The 15025-nt window shown below is 42.8% G+C and overlaps 1 protein-coding gene across 2 annotated transcripts in view; it reads left to right on the forward strand.

Moving 5' to 3' along the window:
• Positions 1-3691: 3691 nt before the first annotated feature.
• The window catches only part of TSPAN12 (tetraspanin 12), a 41128-nt gene continuing 29794 nt past the window's right edge, over positions 3692-15025 (forward strand). For both annotated transcript variants that reach the window (XM_059473008.1, XM_059473009.1), the window contains exons 1-2: positions 3692-3844; positions 4197-4333. In XM_059473008.1, coding sequence (XP_059328991.1) covers positions 4268-4333 — 66 coding nt within the window. In that variant the 5' untranslated portion in view covers positions 3692-3844; positions 4197-4267. The remainder of the gene's footprint in view (positions 3845-4196; positions 4334-15025) is intronic.

A 15025-nucleotide genomic window follows, 5' to 3' on the forward strand; every position in this document is an offset into this window, starting at 1 on the left:
CATTAACTCATTAAGAACTACCATGGTGCCACCAAAGATATTTCTAGCTTATACTAAAATCTTGGAAATAAACCTGTCCATGAACAATTTCTTCATTGGAGTTGACCAAGTAGAGTAGATACATCACAGAATGAAAATGAGTATGTGCCAAAGCACATCTATGTGTATGTTCCTCAGTTCACTGCTCACCTGAGTAATTTTAAATGCTATGGTGGCATACAAAAGGTCATTATTTAACTAATCACTTTTTCAGTGATGAAGTTTCCTGCCAAATATTAACAGGTAATTGTCACCTATAAATTTACATGCATACCTAATGCTATTCCACTTTATCATGGAGTTTAAATTAGAGACACTTTCAGCCATGTGCTAGATGGGTGTCTTTAGTATCCACTGCTCTTTTATTCAGGTTTCCTGATGAGGAACAGCTTACAAAACCATACTGTTGCATTCACACACACTAAATGTCTATCAAACCATACCCTTCTAATAGATTTTGAACCTGCTGGCTAATTTCAAGCACATCTGACAAAGGAGCTTACAGATATAACTTACAGATATTAAGTTTCCATCAAATTGAAATAGGCAGATAAGCAGAGGAAAGAGATTATTTGAATTAATTGAATTCCCATCCCCCTCTTCTGTCATTGATGGAAAGACTGTATCATGAACATTTTATTTAAGTCTAGAGAATTCATATTGGAAAGCCATTGCGGATGTCCTGTGACAGAAAAAGAAGTCTCTCAGGTTGTAGTTTATTAGGCATCTGAGAATCCAAGCAAAAATACCAATCCACAAGGCTTTCCATGCTCATAAGTCTCTGTGCATTAAATAAGCATTGCTTGCTAACAGCAAACACATATTTCAAAAACTTATAAAGAGCTCCACCATTACACTTCTGTTTATAAAAAATACTCTCTTGTCTAGCTCTAAATAAACAGGTTACTCTTTAGAATGTATGGGAACTGCCTGTGTATTTCTTTCCCAGTGCTGACAGCACGGAAATATCCCAAAGTCTGATAGCCTGGTGGAAAGCAGTATTCCAAAGAGACCTTGTTCTTTCCCCTACAGAGTTGAGCAGACATTCATAAATGGGACCTGTTTTCTTTAGATTTTGAGCAAAATCTCTTCTGCACAGCTAATATTTTAGCTAACAACAAAAATGACAGAGAAATTGCTTAATCAACTAGGAGACCCTCTTTATATTTGTGATGAAGTTGTTGCAGCAGAATTTAAAAAAATTAGTCTGAGAGCAGCTTATGACCAAAGACCTCAAAGAATGAAAACTCAGAGGCATAAAATCTTGAAGTGCCATTTTTTAGCAGGATTTTAAACATGTAAGATGTCTAAGAGACTGATTTTCTTTTTTCTTAATTTCATTATCACACTTTAGGAATATTTTTACTCCAAGCCAAAAAATATCTGAAATGAGTAAGAGAACTTCTTGTATGCTATTTTAGGCATGTTTAAAGAAAAACCACTGAGTGTAAGATGTAGTGCATTTTTTTTCTTTGTAGTATATCTTTGTAGTATATCTTTGTAGTGCATTTTTTATAAAATTTTGCTCAAGCAATTTGCTGTCTTCCCAGGAACAATTAATAACACAAACACAACCTGAGTTATTTTTATGTTGGCTTAGGTCAGATTGGATTGTTCTTAGCCAAGGCTGGAGCTCAGTTGTAAACTGACACTGTTTTTGTAAACTGGCATAGATTCACTGAAAATACAATACCTGTTCAAGATCTAACTGACTGTGTTCATGTGAAGTCTGTAGTAATAAAAAGAATGAATGGTATGTAAACAGCAGAATGAATGTACAATGTCACCTTTTAACAGTGTCTGTTATAGCTCAAGTTGGCTTATTTAGGTATGGAATTATCAACATTCACTGAAGATTTTAAATGTGGCTACTACACTTCCCAGATAGGCTCCTGATTTCACAGAGGATCAAAATAGCAGTTAAAGCTTAGCAAATTTCAAGGAGGAAAAATCTTCACACGCCACTTTTCTGCAATATACTTAACTATTTTCAACTTAACTACAATTTGCACTTATATAAATTTGTCATAAAGTCCCTGTTGCATGGGATTTTATGTCCTCCCATGTTCATTTAACTTTCTTTTTAAGGAGGAGCAAATACACCTGAAGACTCTGCTCCAGTTCACCACGAAAGCATCAAACAGTGAAATTAAAACTGAATTGAGATTCCACCAGCAGCTTCAGTAATAAGCATTTGAATATCTGGACTTTGTGTGGTTTTTCAACAAAAGACATTGTTTTTTCAAGAAACAGTTTTTTCTTTGGCCTTACAAGAGCTAGATTTTATGCATTACATAAAATGTAATGCATAAAATTTTTCCTCTTTCTCAGCTTTAACTAGCAGTTGTTAAAACAATCTTTACATATCATGAACTCGAGTATTTTCCTATTCTAGTTATGAAATATTTTTCAGTATATTTTCTTCTAATTTTTGTGATGGTGGCACTGCAACACCTTTGAATGTATTAATGGAAAACTTGTTACTAATCTGCATGTAACTCCGAGTTTTAAATATAGTTCTTAGTTTTGAAATATATGTGTGCATATATATACACACACAATGTAACAATACAGACATCAATATCAATTAAATAGAGAAGGTTTAGACTGCATATTGGGGAAAAAATTCATTACTGTGAAGGTGATGAAGCACTGGAACAGGTTGCCCAGTGAAGCTGTGGATGTCCCATCCCTGGAGGTGTTCAAGGCTGCTCTGAGTAACCTGGTGAAAGGTGTTGGCTGCAGAGGAGCAGAACGCCTTTCGGAGGGTGTTGGAACTAGATGAGCTCCAAGGTTAAGAGAAGCTGGAACTAGATAAGCTTTGAGGTCTCAAACCATCCTGAGATTCTACAGAATTCCTACCCTGATCACCAGATGCACACAGACACTAATGGATTTCAGAAGGATGACTTTTTTCAGCTCAGTTGTGTCATTTCTAAGTTCCACATACATTACGGGGCAAGTTAATGACCATTTTTCCGAAATAACTAGAGATTTTGGCCATTTCTAGAATAATATCTCTCCAATATGATTGCTTTTCTAAATTTGCTGTTTAGCAAAGGGAGTGGGTGCTGGGCTGTAAATGACTAGATTTGGGGTTGATGTTGGCAGAGTTTAATTTCCGGCGCAGACACTGGAACCTTGTGAGATTCCTGTGAAACACTGCAAACGCCTTTCGCGTGGCATGTGCCACCCTGGGCCAACGTGTCACAAGAGAGGAGGCTTCATGTCATTCAACTCCAGTCAGCTCGTCGCTTAACATCTCCCCTGAAGGAGAAGGAAAAGCCACCAGCTCCGAAGCTCCGCTACGATGAGGGTGGCACAAGCGTGGTGCCAGAGGCACAGCCCGGCCGGGGGCACAACCCTGCCCGGGAGCCGGGGGCACAGCCCCGCCTGAGGCACAGCCCTGCCCGGGAGCCGGGGGCACAGCCCCGCCTGAGGCACAGCCCTGCCCGGGAACCGAGGCACAGCCCTGCCCGGGAGCCGGGGGCACAGCCCCGCCTGAGGCACAGCCCTGCCCGGCCCCGCCGGGGTCTGTCCGCTCCCGGACGGCGCTGGCGGCGGCGCTAGGACCGGGCGGGCAGCGGCGCATGCGCGGGCGCCGCGGGCTGGCGGAGCGCTGCGGGCGGGGCGGAGGGGCCGGGGCAGCCGCGGGGCCGGGCCGGGCCGGGCCGGACCTTCGCCGGGACCGGACCTTTCCCCGCGCCCGCCGCAGGGCATGGGCGCCGCGGCTCCGCGCTGCGCTGCCGCGCCCCGGCCCCATGAGTGCTCGCTGGAGCAAGTGAGTGCTGGAGGCGTCCGGGAGGTAAGTGGCCGCTGTCCCACGGCCGCCCTGCCTCCCCCGGGCAGCGCGTCCATCCTGGGCTGAGAGGGAGCTGGCGTCCCCGGGCCGTGCCTCCGCTGCCCTCAGCTCAGCCCCGCTGTGCCCCTGGGATAGCCCGCAGCTTCTCCCTGCCCGCGCATGTATTATTTTTATGAGAACAGCTCGCCCCTCGCTGTCTCCGGGCGGGGCGGGAGGCGAGGGGAGGCTGCCGGGGGTCTCTGCGGGGCGCGGCCGGTCCGGGCTCGGCGCGGCTCCGCCGCCTCCACCTGCGCGCTGGTCCCTCTGTAAGGCGGACTCACCCACCCTCTCCCTCTCTCCCCCTCTTCTCCTGCAGGGCGCCGGCGGCCCGGCCTCGGGAGGGAGGATGTGGTGAGAGGATGGGGCTGTGTCCCGCGGGGGCTCGCCATGGCCAGGGAGGACTCGGTGAAGTGCCTGCGCTGCCTGCTCTACGCCCTCAACCTGCTCTTCTGGGTGAGTGCGCCGGGCCGGGCCGGGCCGGGCAGGTGCCGTCCCGGAGGCGAAGGGCGGGCACGGCCGCGGGCTGGCCGCGCTGGGCCGGAGGTGCTGCCCTGGTGCCCTTGGCCCCGTGCCAGGCAGCTCCCGCAGGGGAGTGCATTTTACTGGGGGGAAAAAATGCCTTTGGAAACAAGTAGGAAGTAAAATTGAATTAGGGTTACTCGTGGGAATTGGTGTATCTGTAATATGTACGGAGGGGAATATTCACGGGTGGCTTCTGGATGGGTGAGTTTCAGAGCATCCTATGACCCGAGATGAACTCCAAGCTCTCAAAGGTACTTGAATAGTCAGCCCAGAGTCTTTTTTGTGCATTCAGTGGACAGATCCTAAGTGGCAGGCAAGGCCTTTTGTTTTGAGGATTTCAGTCAAAGCTGTGTTTATAGCAGCAGGGTTTCTCACTCTCAGCACAAGTGGGTGTGATCAACTCTTGTTCCTTAAACTTTTGGAGCTTTGAAGAAACAGCAGGATGGATATTTTCAGAGTCCTCACTCATTTGCAACAATCTCTTTCACTTGAATAGGTGAGATTTGTGCATGGTAAGGGATGTAAATGGACGACTGCGCACGTCTGGGTCTCACACCTGGGGCTCACGTCAGGGCTGCCTCCTGAGGTGCTCTAGACTTGAATAATGCAGGGATGGGATCAAACCTAGTTTATATCTGATTTTTTTTCTACCTGCATCCAGCTCTGGGATCCCCAACCCAGGAAGGACATTGACCTGTTGGTGTGGGTCCCGAGGAGATCATTAGAGGGGTGGAGCAGCTCTTCTGCGAGAAAAGGCAGAGAGGATTGGGATTTTTCAGCCTGGAAGAAAGAAAGCTTTGAGGTGACCTATTTGGGCCCTTCCAGTACCTGAAGGGAGCCTACAAGGAAGATGGAGAAGGGATGTTTACTGGAGCATGTAGTGACAGGACAAGGGGGAGTGGCTTCAGACTGAAAGGGAGTAGGTTTACATTACATATTATCACGGAAGAAATTCTTACTGTGGTACCAGTGAGTTGCTGAAACAGGTTGCCTAAAGAAATTCATTCCTGGAAGTGTTCAAGCTTTGAGTAACCTGTTCTAGTGAATGGTGTCCCTGGCCATGGCAGGGGCTTTGGAATTGACATGGAGTCCCATGATGACTGAAAACTAAGTGGAAATCAGAATATGAATGAAAGAGAAAACTGTTAAACAGCATGTGGAACAGAATGGTAGTTTTTGTGCAAAAATGATTGCTTTGTTCAAGCTGAGGTCACGAAGCCTTTGAAGTCCTGAATAAAACTGTGCAGGACACTGTCTGGTACGGTCTGACTGTCAAGCTCTTAGAAGAGAACATCTGAAGTAAACTTCAAAGTGTGTCCTGTGTGCAGCTGTCCCAGTACATGTGATGGGAGTTCAGCATTTGTCATTGCCAGCTTGGTGAGGATAGATAGTGCATATGAAGCTCCTTAAGATGACACAAATGGCTAGTCTGATCATGAATACTGCTGGAAAACTGAAGGTGCAGATGGTGGCTGCAAAACACTGCTGTCTGCATTATTTGGTTGGGTTTGGTGCCTGTGGAAGCAGAGGAGTGAGAGAACTTTGTCAGTCACTCTGCTGCTATCCTTGTTGATTCTCCATAGTAGTGCTTGTAAATGTACAGCTGTATGCTCTGTTTGAAAATAAACTTTTTTTACTGAGCCCAGCTGCTGAGCTGTCATGTACCTGTGTGTGCATGAGAGGGAGGCAGGCAGGAAGTGTTGTTACAATGCTTTCTGTCACTTTTGACCCAAAGTCTGCTGACCTGTAAATAATCCATAAGCAATCAGCTGAAAGGCCAAGGCTCTGTTGTACTGGGTCATCATGTTTTATAATGGACCAGTAAATGTACTGCCTTTTCTGCTCCCGAAGAACATTAGTTTTGTGGAAGTGAGTGGATTGCTACTTCAGGACCTGCAGCTTGCAGAAAGCCTTTCTTCTTACAAGATGGAAATAAATTCATCATCAGTGCTCTAACTGTTGTTTATTAAGTGACTGGTGTTGGTCATAGACCTGATGATACCCTTCTGGAAGCTTTTTCCATGGTCAACTGAAGCATGCATCTGACTGCAGGAAGTCTCTTTCATAGCAGTGGAAGTTGCATTTTCAGGACATCCTCAGTCTTCTAATTTTTTTTGGCTGTGGTTTTTTTGACAGTGCCCTGGACAAGGAGTATCCATCAGACTAAATCCTGCAGTTAACATTTGGATTCATTCTTCTGCAATCCTCAGATATATTTATAAATGGGTATCACTTCTTAGCATAATCTGCAAGACTGAGGGATCCATCTTGATTCTATGTTCTGTAACACTACCATTTCCAGTATATTAAATTCTGGACAGCTTAATAAAAGAGAAGACCTCCAAAAAGGCATGATTTGGTGTTTTGTGGTCAAGACTTAGTGCTTAGCTAAGCAGCCTATTTTAGCTGTTCTTGAGGGAAGACGTGTTCCTACTGCTGTTCTTGGGGACAGTGCTGGTCTTTGTTATATCTAGATAGTGTGTGTGTTGGGACTTGGAGAAGTTTAGTTTTGATGGCTTTTCAAATATGTTATATGCAGTTTATGAGACTGCAGGGTTTTTCCTTCTGGTGGGGGCTTTGCTGGGTTGGCAAGCTCCCGATGCTGTCCCAGCTCATAGCAGTCCTGGGTGTAACATGAGTATCCTCATTCATTTTGAGCACTTATGACTTGCCCTCACAGAATCCCTCTTTGCCACACTTTGCAGTGCTGCCACTGTTCTGTATTTTGCTGTGGTTGTTTTCCTAGTCACACCACCTTTGCAAGCATTTATACTAGGCAGACCTTGAGTCAGAGAACATGGTCAGCCTCTAATAATGACACAGACATATCACAGGAGATACTGAAGTGCAAGTATTCCCTGTGGGTTGTGCTAGAACAGGAACTGGCAAATGGTGCTGAATACAGGGAAAATTCAGCCTCCTGGCTGCTTACAGTAGTAGGAGATTAAGCAAAGCAGTAGTTTTGAGATGTACAGGTTTGTTCTACTTTTCTTTGCAGCTTAGCCATGTATGTTCTTTAAAAAAAGTTATTAATAGTTGAAATAGATGAACTAGATAGTGACAATAATGCAACTAAAAGCAATGCAATAATTTTATCAATTTTTTGGAAGAAAAGTGAAGTACAACATTGCAGGAAGTGCATGAAAAAGTCTGTATAGACTTTCTGTCTTGAGAAAACAAAAATTTTTTTTTTTTCCTGGTGAGCATGTGAGGCAGGAGCAGCTGCTGTTGTGTGGCTTGTAATTGAGGATGACTGTATGTAGTGCTGCGGACAAATCAAGGTTGTAAGTTGAAGTTGACTGTGTCACAGGTGGTAAGGATCTCTTAACTGATGATTAATAGTGTCAGTGGATGTTTGAGCCAAGACAGTGATGGTGCCACTTTCCTTTCACCTCATGAGCTTTTTTTTGCCTAGGGATATGCTGTTTCTGTTGAGCAGTGTTTAAGATTTCCTTCAGCAGTACCATTTAATTTCACTTGTGTGCTTGCAGCCAATAAACACTTCTGGCAGGTAGTGGAAATTGTTTGCATCTATCTCGAGCTTGTGTTTGTGAACAAAGTTTAAAAAAAAAATCACATTAAATGAAAGTGGAGCATGCTTCTAGTTAGTTTTCCATTTGAATACTTTGCACACTTAAATCTAGTTTTGCCTATGTGTACTGATTGAGAACTCAGAGCAAGTGAGTATGTGTTGTGCTAGGAAGTAACTAAGGGTGGTTGGAAGCAATGATATTTTATTTCCTGTTTTATCCAACTTCAAATGCATGTGTTGAATCTTGTAATTTTTTGCTTTATTTTTCAAGTCTGTTCTGAAATGAGAAAGAAATCAGTCTATCCTGCCTTCTGTGAAACCAGATTCTGCATAGAGGTTTTCTCCTGTGTTTTGACTTCCACTCTTGTTGGTGGGATTTGTAGATACTTGGAATGAAAATTCTGGGGCACCGTTTTAAGTGGCAAATAATATCCGTTGAAATGAACGCTGCCTGGCCAGGTACCTGTAGCACAGTAAACTGTGTTTTAGGCTAATATCCTCTGATTTTAGAGACTGCAGTTTAGACATGTGGAATTAAAACCTGCTTTTCTTAGCATTCTTTGTATAAAGAAAATAGCTGTGGCTTCTGTGGGAATATGCTGTCTTTTTAAAGGAATGCTTTCAACAGAGAAAGCTATAAGAGGACTTTTAAAGGACCAGAACTATTTTTAATTCTGGTATTTGAGAAATCTCTTACTTTTTGGTTTCTTTAGGCTGTAATATTTATACAACATTGTTAACATCACTAGAGTATGTCCTAACAAAGTAGAGTTCAGCCATAAGTTAACTTTGAGTCTACCTCTATATACATTTTTATTCCAAGTATCTTTGTAGGTCATGTGGCTCACCCTGAGTGGCATATCAGCTGTGAATTGCTGGATGAGTTTCTGGAAAACTGTCCTGAAATAGAGTGGCTTAATGTGCTAATGGAAATGGAGAAAACAAACTCAGATCCCACCCACATGTTAGAAGTTGCATTAATATGCTTTTTAATTGCCATTCAGAAATAAATGAACCACAGACACTTTGTTGGTAATACTCACAATTAACTCTGTGGAACTCATTGCATCAACCTGGAGGATGAATCACGAACCTGTGCTGACAAGATTCGAGCCCATAGCTCAGGGGGAAGGAAAATTTCAAGCTGTCTGTTTATAGTGGTAGACCACAATCTGGAGCAAACTGGAAGGTTCCATCTGGCATGTAGGTACTTGTACATTTTTTCTTTCTTTAAATTCACATCTCCTTTTGTAGAAAGTAGCTGTCCAGTTATTCATGAATCTCCAGTACCCTGTGCCCAGTATGCTCCTGTACCCTGACGATTCTCATCTTGAGTCTGTGGCAAGCTCTAGACAAGGCTCATAGAATAATAACAATTTTTAAAATATCTTGTAGCTATTTCACAAGGTGTAGGAGACAGTTTAATTTTGTGCATTTTTATAGGACTATGTGATTTAAATAAAAATGCAGGTTCATTTTAGTCATCCTTGTGTGTTCATGGGTATTCACGTGTAAAACAGGAAAGTTGGGTATAAATCCACTAACAGCTAACGTGTAGTCTTGTGGATCATAGGAATCACATGCTCTTTTTAAGAGATATATATATATATATATACATATATATATACTGAGTTTAAAAATAATTTGCCTGTATCTCTGAGATTGACTACTGTCCACGAATAAAAGCAAACTCTTAAAGAAACAAAATTAAGAGTATATTGTATATATGTGAAGGCACATCATGGTGATGTGTGGATTGCGATACTTGTGAGCGTTGCTCTGGATTACCTGTGATGAGCAGCACATGCCTGTTCCTCCCCAAAGCAAAAGATGTCTTGACTGTGAGATGATTACTTTCGAGGGAAAAGTGGCACAAGTCATGTCCTAACAAGAAGTGCAGTGCCTGAGTAGTTGCAGAGAGGGTGCTTGAAGAAGTATATGTACTTCTTTATCATTCTTTGCTTTTAGTGTACCCTTGTTCTACACAGCCCAGAGGTTGATGTGGGCCCAGAGGTTGATGTGGGATACACAGTAGGACTGTACTTCAACTTTGTTTGCATGCTTGGGCTCTTGTTCTTTCTGCTGTGCTTCCTCTGGGCACCTTGAACAGCCACCTGCTGAAAAGCTGGCTCATGTTCCCCAGGAGGGCGACCTCTCAGTGCTCCAGCCTTACTGCAGAGTGTGTGAGTTCCAGCCGTGCCAAATGTGGAGCAGGTTGCTAACTCACTGTTGCAGCTGTGCAAGCAAACCCAGATTCAAAGTGCAAATATGAACGTGCTTCAGCTGTTTACTGATGTGGGAGGGGACCAAGGCATAACCTTGTAGGAAGCTTAGCTAAAATGAAATGTTGGAATATCTATAGAATCAAAGGTGCTTTTTTAGCAAATAGAGGATTTCCCTTTTTTATGGGCAATTTTTTCTCTAAACATTTAAGTTTTATCAGGTAATACAGAAAAACAAGGCCTCTTGTTCCCCCTCCTCCACCCTTATATTCCTCTGTCCCAAAAAAACGTAGCTCTCTGTTTATCCATGGATCTGAGTTATCTGTGTTTCTTCAGTGATCTGAATATTGAACCTAATGGTGAAAATCCTGTAAAAGCATTGCAGCATGCTCATGACCTTGTAGTGGTGTATCCCCTCTGTCCTTTGGTAAGGGTTAGTTATAGCTCAGACTACCCAAATCAATTTTAACAGGAAGATTTTCACAAGGTTTGTGTCTTGGGTTTTGTTTGTTTATGGTGGGTTTTTTTTTGTTGCCTTTTTTTTTAACTAAAATTATAGGACATATTTTGATGAATGTTGTCGTATCTTGAAAGTCATTTTCTTGTAGCCAGAAACCTTTTCATGCAAAGCAGGTTGCTCTGTCGTGCTGTTAGTCAGTGTTTCATTATGGATATCAGACATGGCCTGAAGATGTTTACCCCATCTGTTGGAATAAAAACGATCATGTGTGACTTTTGGTATGGAAGATACTTTTAAGCTTTCCTCCGATTTAATGTTTAAAAAATATTCTGAAATTTGAGCAAAAGTAAAATGAATGTGCTAGAATGCTTAAATGAAAAAAATTATGGGAGTGTGAACACAGGTGTGGATATAGCAAGATCAATTGGACTTGCTCCCTTAAAGACAGAAGTCCATGTTCATTTACTAATTGGAAATGCAGATTTATTTTCCAGTTAAGGTATGGCCTCAGAGACACTGGGAGTAGAAATTTCAAAATAATGGCTTAAAAGATATACTTAATGAATTGCAAATGATTTTGTATTTGAATTTTGATGTCTAATTTATGTAAGAGAGTTCTAAAGACAATTTAAACTGTGCTTGGAAGTGATCACTCCTAATAGCTGAAGTCTGTTGTTGGATATTTTAATTCAGTTTTTTGTCTGAGAAAGCTTTAGTAGCTTTAAAAACTTTACATTAGAAATTAATTTGAAAATTCAAAATATTATTGTGCGCATATTGCTCATATACAAAAATAGAATTTATTACCTAAGTTCAATCAGTGTGAAAATATATTTAAAATAGAGCATTCCAGTAGGCATAATTGTGAACTCCTCAGTGTCATGTTGATGGCTATACAACATACTGTGACAGTTCAGAATTAAAACTCATAGTGACTTTTGCAGCCAGCTGCAACAAATAAACATTTTATGCATACTGTCATGTCATACTTACAGCACAGCAGACTGGCTGTCATCAGAGAAGCTTGAATGAGAACTTTTTGGGGAAATGATGTTACTGCTAATGTGAGAATTGTCTTAGCACTTTTGTCATAAACTTGTGTTCTTTCATCTGATTGCTTGATACAGATTTTAACTGTATTATACATATTAATCTGTTTTGAAGCAGTGACTGAAGTGGGGACTGCCAGTTTTTTGGGACCACTGTTTTACCGTCTTTCAAATCAACCAACAATAGCTGTAATCAGGACCTTGCTCTTGCCCGTGACTTCTTGAAAATCACTTGGCAGTGAATTGCAGTGATGTGCCTGCTGCTACTTGCTGGTGGGTTTGGATGTCCACCAAGGTTTTTGGGGAGGCTGTTCTTGCCTGCTGAGTGCCTGGACTCAGTTGTACTGCTGCTGGTGTTGATGGACTTCTTGTGCTGCTGGCTGAAGGTCTGCATGTGCTGTAGGTGGTGTGAAGTGGTGTATGCCTGGAGCTTTCTTGATATCATCTGGCACTTGAGGATGTTTAGTGCTTTTACAGGGCTGCCCATCTGCACATTGAGTCAGCAGGAGCTCTGGAGGCCAGACATGTTTGTTGTGTTCTTGCTGTGATTCCATTGTGGCTATGGAGCAGGTGAGCAAGTGGATTGATGGATGGGAGCTAGAACTTGATAATCTTTTGTCACTAAAATAAACATCAGTCATTATGTAAGACAGTCTGGTGTTGCAGAGGCATCTTTCATCCGTCAAGGTGTTGCTGCCCTGAGACTCACTTCTGCTGATCAGAGGGGATGCAACTTTTTCCCCATCATTTCCTTCTGTTAGGGAAGAGGTACCAAGCACTTGCTGGCTTATGTGCTGGGAAATACACATGTTGTAATGAACTTATTTCTGAATTGCTATTTTGAGTTACCAGTTTGCTCTTTTACAGGCATCTTTTTTTCAAGAGGAGCCTCTTGAGTATTTGCCTTCACTTTCTGCCCCATGCCTTTCGGCTACCCCAGCTGGACACTGTTACTGACTTTCATGCCAGGGAATGAAGTGTGTCACAGCACTCTGGCTTTCAGGTCATTCAGAATAATAATTCACTGTAGACTTTCTTGAAAATGCAGTGCCCAAAGGTGCCTCACTAGGAATTTGATTGGCAGGAGAGCGTTGCACAGGTAATTGTGTGTAACATCTGTTTAGCAGAGAGGTAAGGCAATATGCTTGCACTTCAGAGTCATGCTGACCTAGCTCTTGTGCATTTTAAGAGTAGCAGAAGTTCAGTAACACGTGAAGCAGTTAATGGTGGTGAAAACATGCCAGGCACAGGGTAGGTGAGTAGTTGAGCAGTAACCTGGCTTTCACAGGCTTTATAGGTGGAATGTTCTTGCATGTAATTTGCATCAGCAGGAAACAATAGTAATTGCTAGTTATTCATACTAAGTGAGAATAGTCAGGGGGAATCTAAATGGCTAAAATCTTTCTGAATGATGCAAGAGGCCTTTCATAGAAGAGTTTGTTCTTATGAACTGAAATGGTGTTCATGTAGTTACATTATTGGTGAAGGTTATTGTTCATGTAGTTATATTATTGGTAAAGGTTATTGTTCATGTAGTTATATTATTGGTGAAGGTTATTCCTAGGTTGAAGGAAGCAGTCCTTTTCTTCCAGTTGCTGTTCTTAGATGAAAAAGGAGTCACATTTTCTGATGTGATTACTGAGCATTTCTGTAGAAGTCACAGAGCCATGTGTTGGCCTCAGCTTGGTGATGTATCTGCCTAGATTTTCCTTGGATTTTTTGTGGGCAAAAATACATGTCTAGGTAGAGAAAACTCAATTTAGGCAGACAGAACAGAAATTAAAATTCTTGTCCTTCCTGATTTGCCTTTGCACACAAGTCCTTCTAGCAGACTGAATGATTCTCTTAGTGACAGAACTCTGCTCAGTACTTTTGGTGTCCAGGAAATCCTTTCTGTCCCCTCTGCCTTTTACCTGTTTGCTCTGTGATCTCCCTGTTGTCTGTGAGTAACCTGCATGCTTCAGTATGCTGCCAGATCTTACCTCTGCTGAAAGAGAGTTTATCCTTCCTCAAAAATCGACCCCCTCTCACTGCTGTGTACAATGTGTTGCCGCATGCTGACGGCTGAAACAAAATTGGTGCAGCCTGAGAGTGCCTAATGGACAGCAAGGAGCAGGCAGTCCACCAGTCTGGTGTGTGAGGAGGAATATTATTTAGAAAGTGATCATTTTTCTAGTACTGCTCTTCTAGCAGGACCATCTGGCTCTTAATGAAAGTTTCTGAGCAGTGGTTTGATGGACTTCTCGCTTCTGAACACCGCTGTTGTAAAATGAAGTAACCAAACTGGGCTACATCTTAAATATATCTTAAATATTTTACCATAAACAGAGTGGATATGTGAGATAATGCTTTTCTGTGTGCATCAACAGGCCTTTCAGGGAGATTTGGAGGGTTAAAAATTGTTTTGTTGCCTTTTGACAACAAGAAAGTAGGCTGGCTGCTGGCAGTCTGCTTTACCTCTGTAGTGTTTCTGACTGCTTGTGTGGTATGACTGCCTGATGCTTTCTTAGGCAATGGCTGGGAGGAGTTTATTTAGGAGGAGATTCCAGTAATCTTGTTTTCCTTGTTCCTGCAGCTTCCTGCAAATAGGACAATAGAAAATGTTCTTTACTGTTACTGTTTCACCAGCCAAAACAGATCCCACAGGAGTGAATATAGTAGCCACGTAGCGTGCACTAGCTTCCAAGAGTATGCTTGCAGCATGCCAAGCACCAGCTCCTGCAGGCAGCACTCACAGCCAGGGCAGTGCCTGTACTTTGTGCATCCGATCTGAAAAGCAGGAAGAAGCTTTGGGATAGCTGCTGGGACTTCTGTGAAATCTTAAAGGCAGAAGTAGTTTGCTGTGGGCATGCTGCAGGCTAGGAGCCAGTATGGACACAGAGTGACTTTTCCTATTAGGTTTGAACCACTTAACTTGTTCTTCAAAACACCTTCAGGGAAATATGAGGGCATGTGAGAAGCTAGATGTTGAGGACCACAGGGGAGATTAGCACTTTTTACTGCTTTAAGAAACTGTAAGTATAATGCTGATGTGTCCTGTTATACTCCTATGCAGTTCATGAAAACAGGAGTATTCAGGAAAGTCAGCATGCTTAGGATTCCCTCCCTCAGCAAGACAGTGGTGCTTCTGAGGTCCTGCCTCTTCTGTGGCTCAGGCCCAGTACCCCTGTGACAAGTGAGTGAGGAGTGCCTTGTCCTCTAGCAGTACCTCTGCTGCAGCAGTGCCAGAGATGGTGCTGTCACAGGGTGGCAGGCTCTGAGTGTGTTGTTCGGGTTTGGCTTCTCAAGAAAATCAGAGGGCAGAGCTTCTCCTGGTGTGCTGAAGTGTACAGTGGCATCAGGTGACAGAAATCCATGTCT

The sequence above is a fragment of the Ammospiza nelsoni genome, chromosome 5, assembly GCF_027579445.1.
Source record: "Ammospiza nelsoni isolate bAmmNel1 chromosome 5, bAmmNel1.pri, whole genome shotgun sequence".
Classification (NCBI taxonomy): domain Eukaryota; kingdom Metazoa; phylum Chordata; class Aves; order Passeriformes; family Passerellidae; genus Ammospiza; species Ammospiza nelsoni.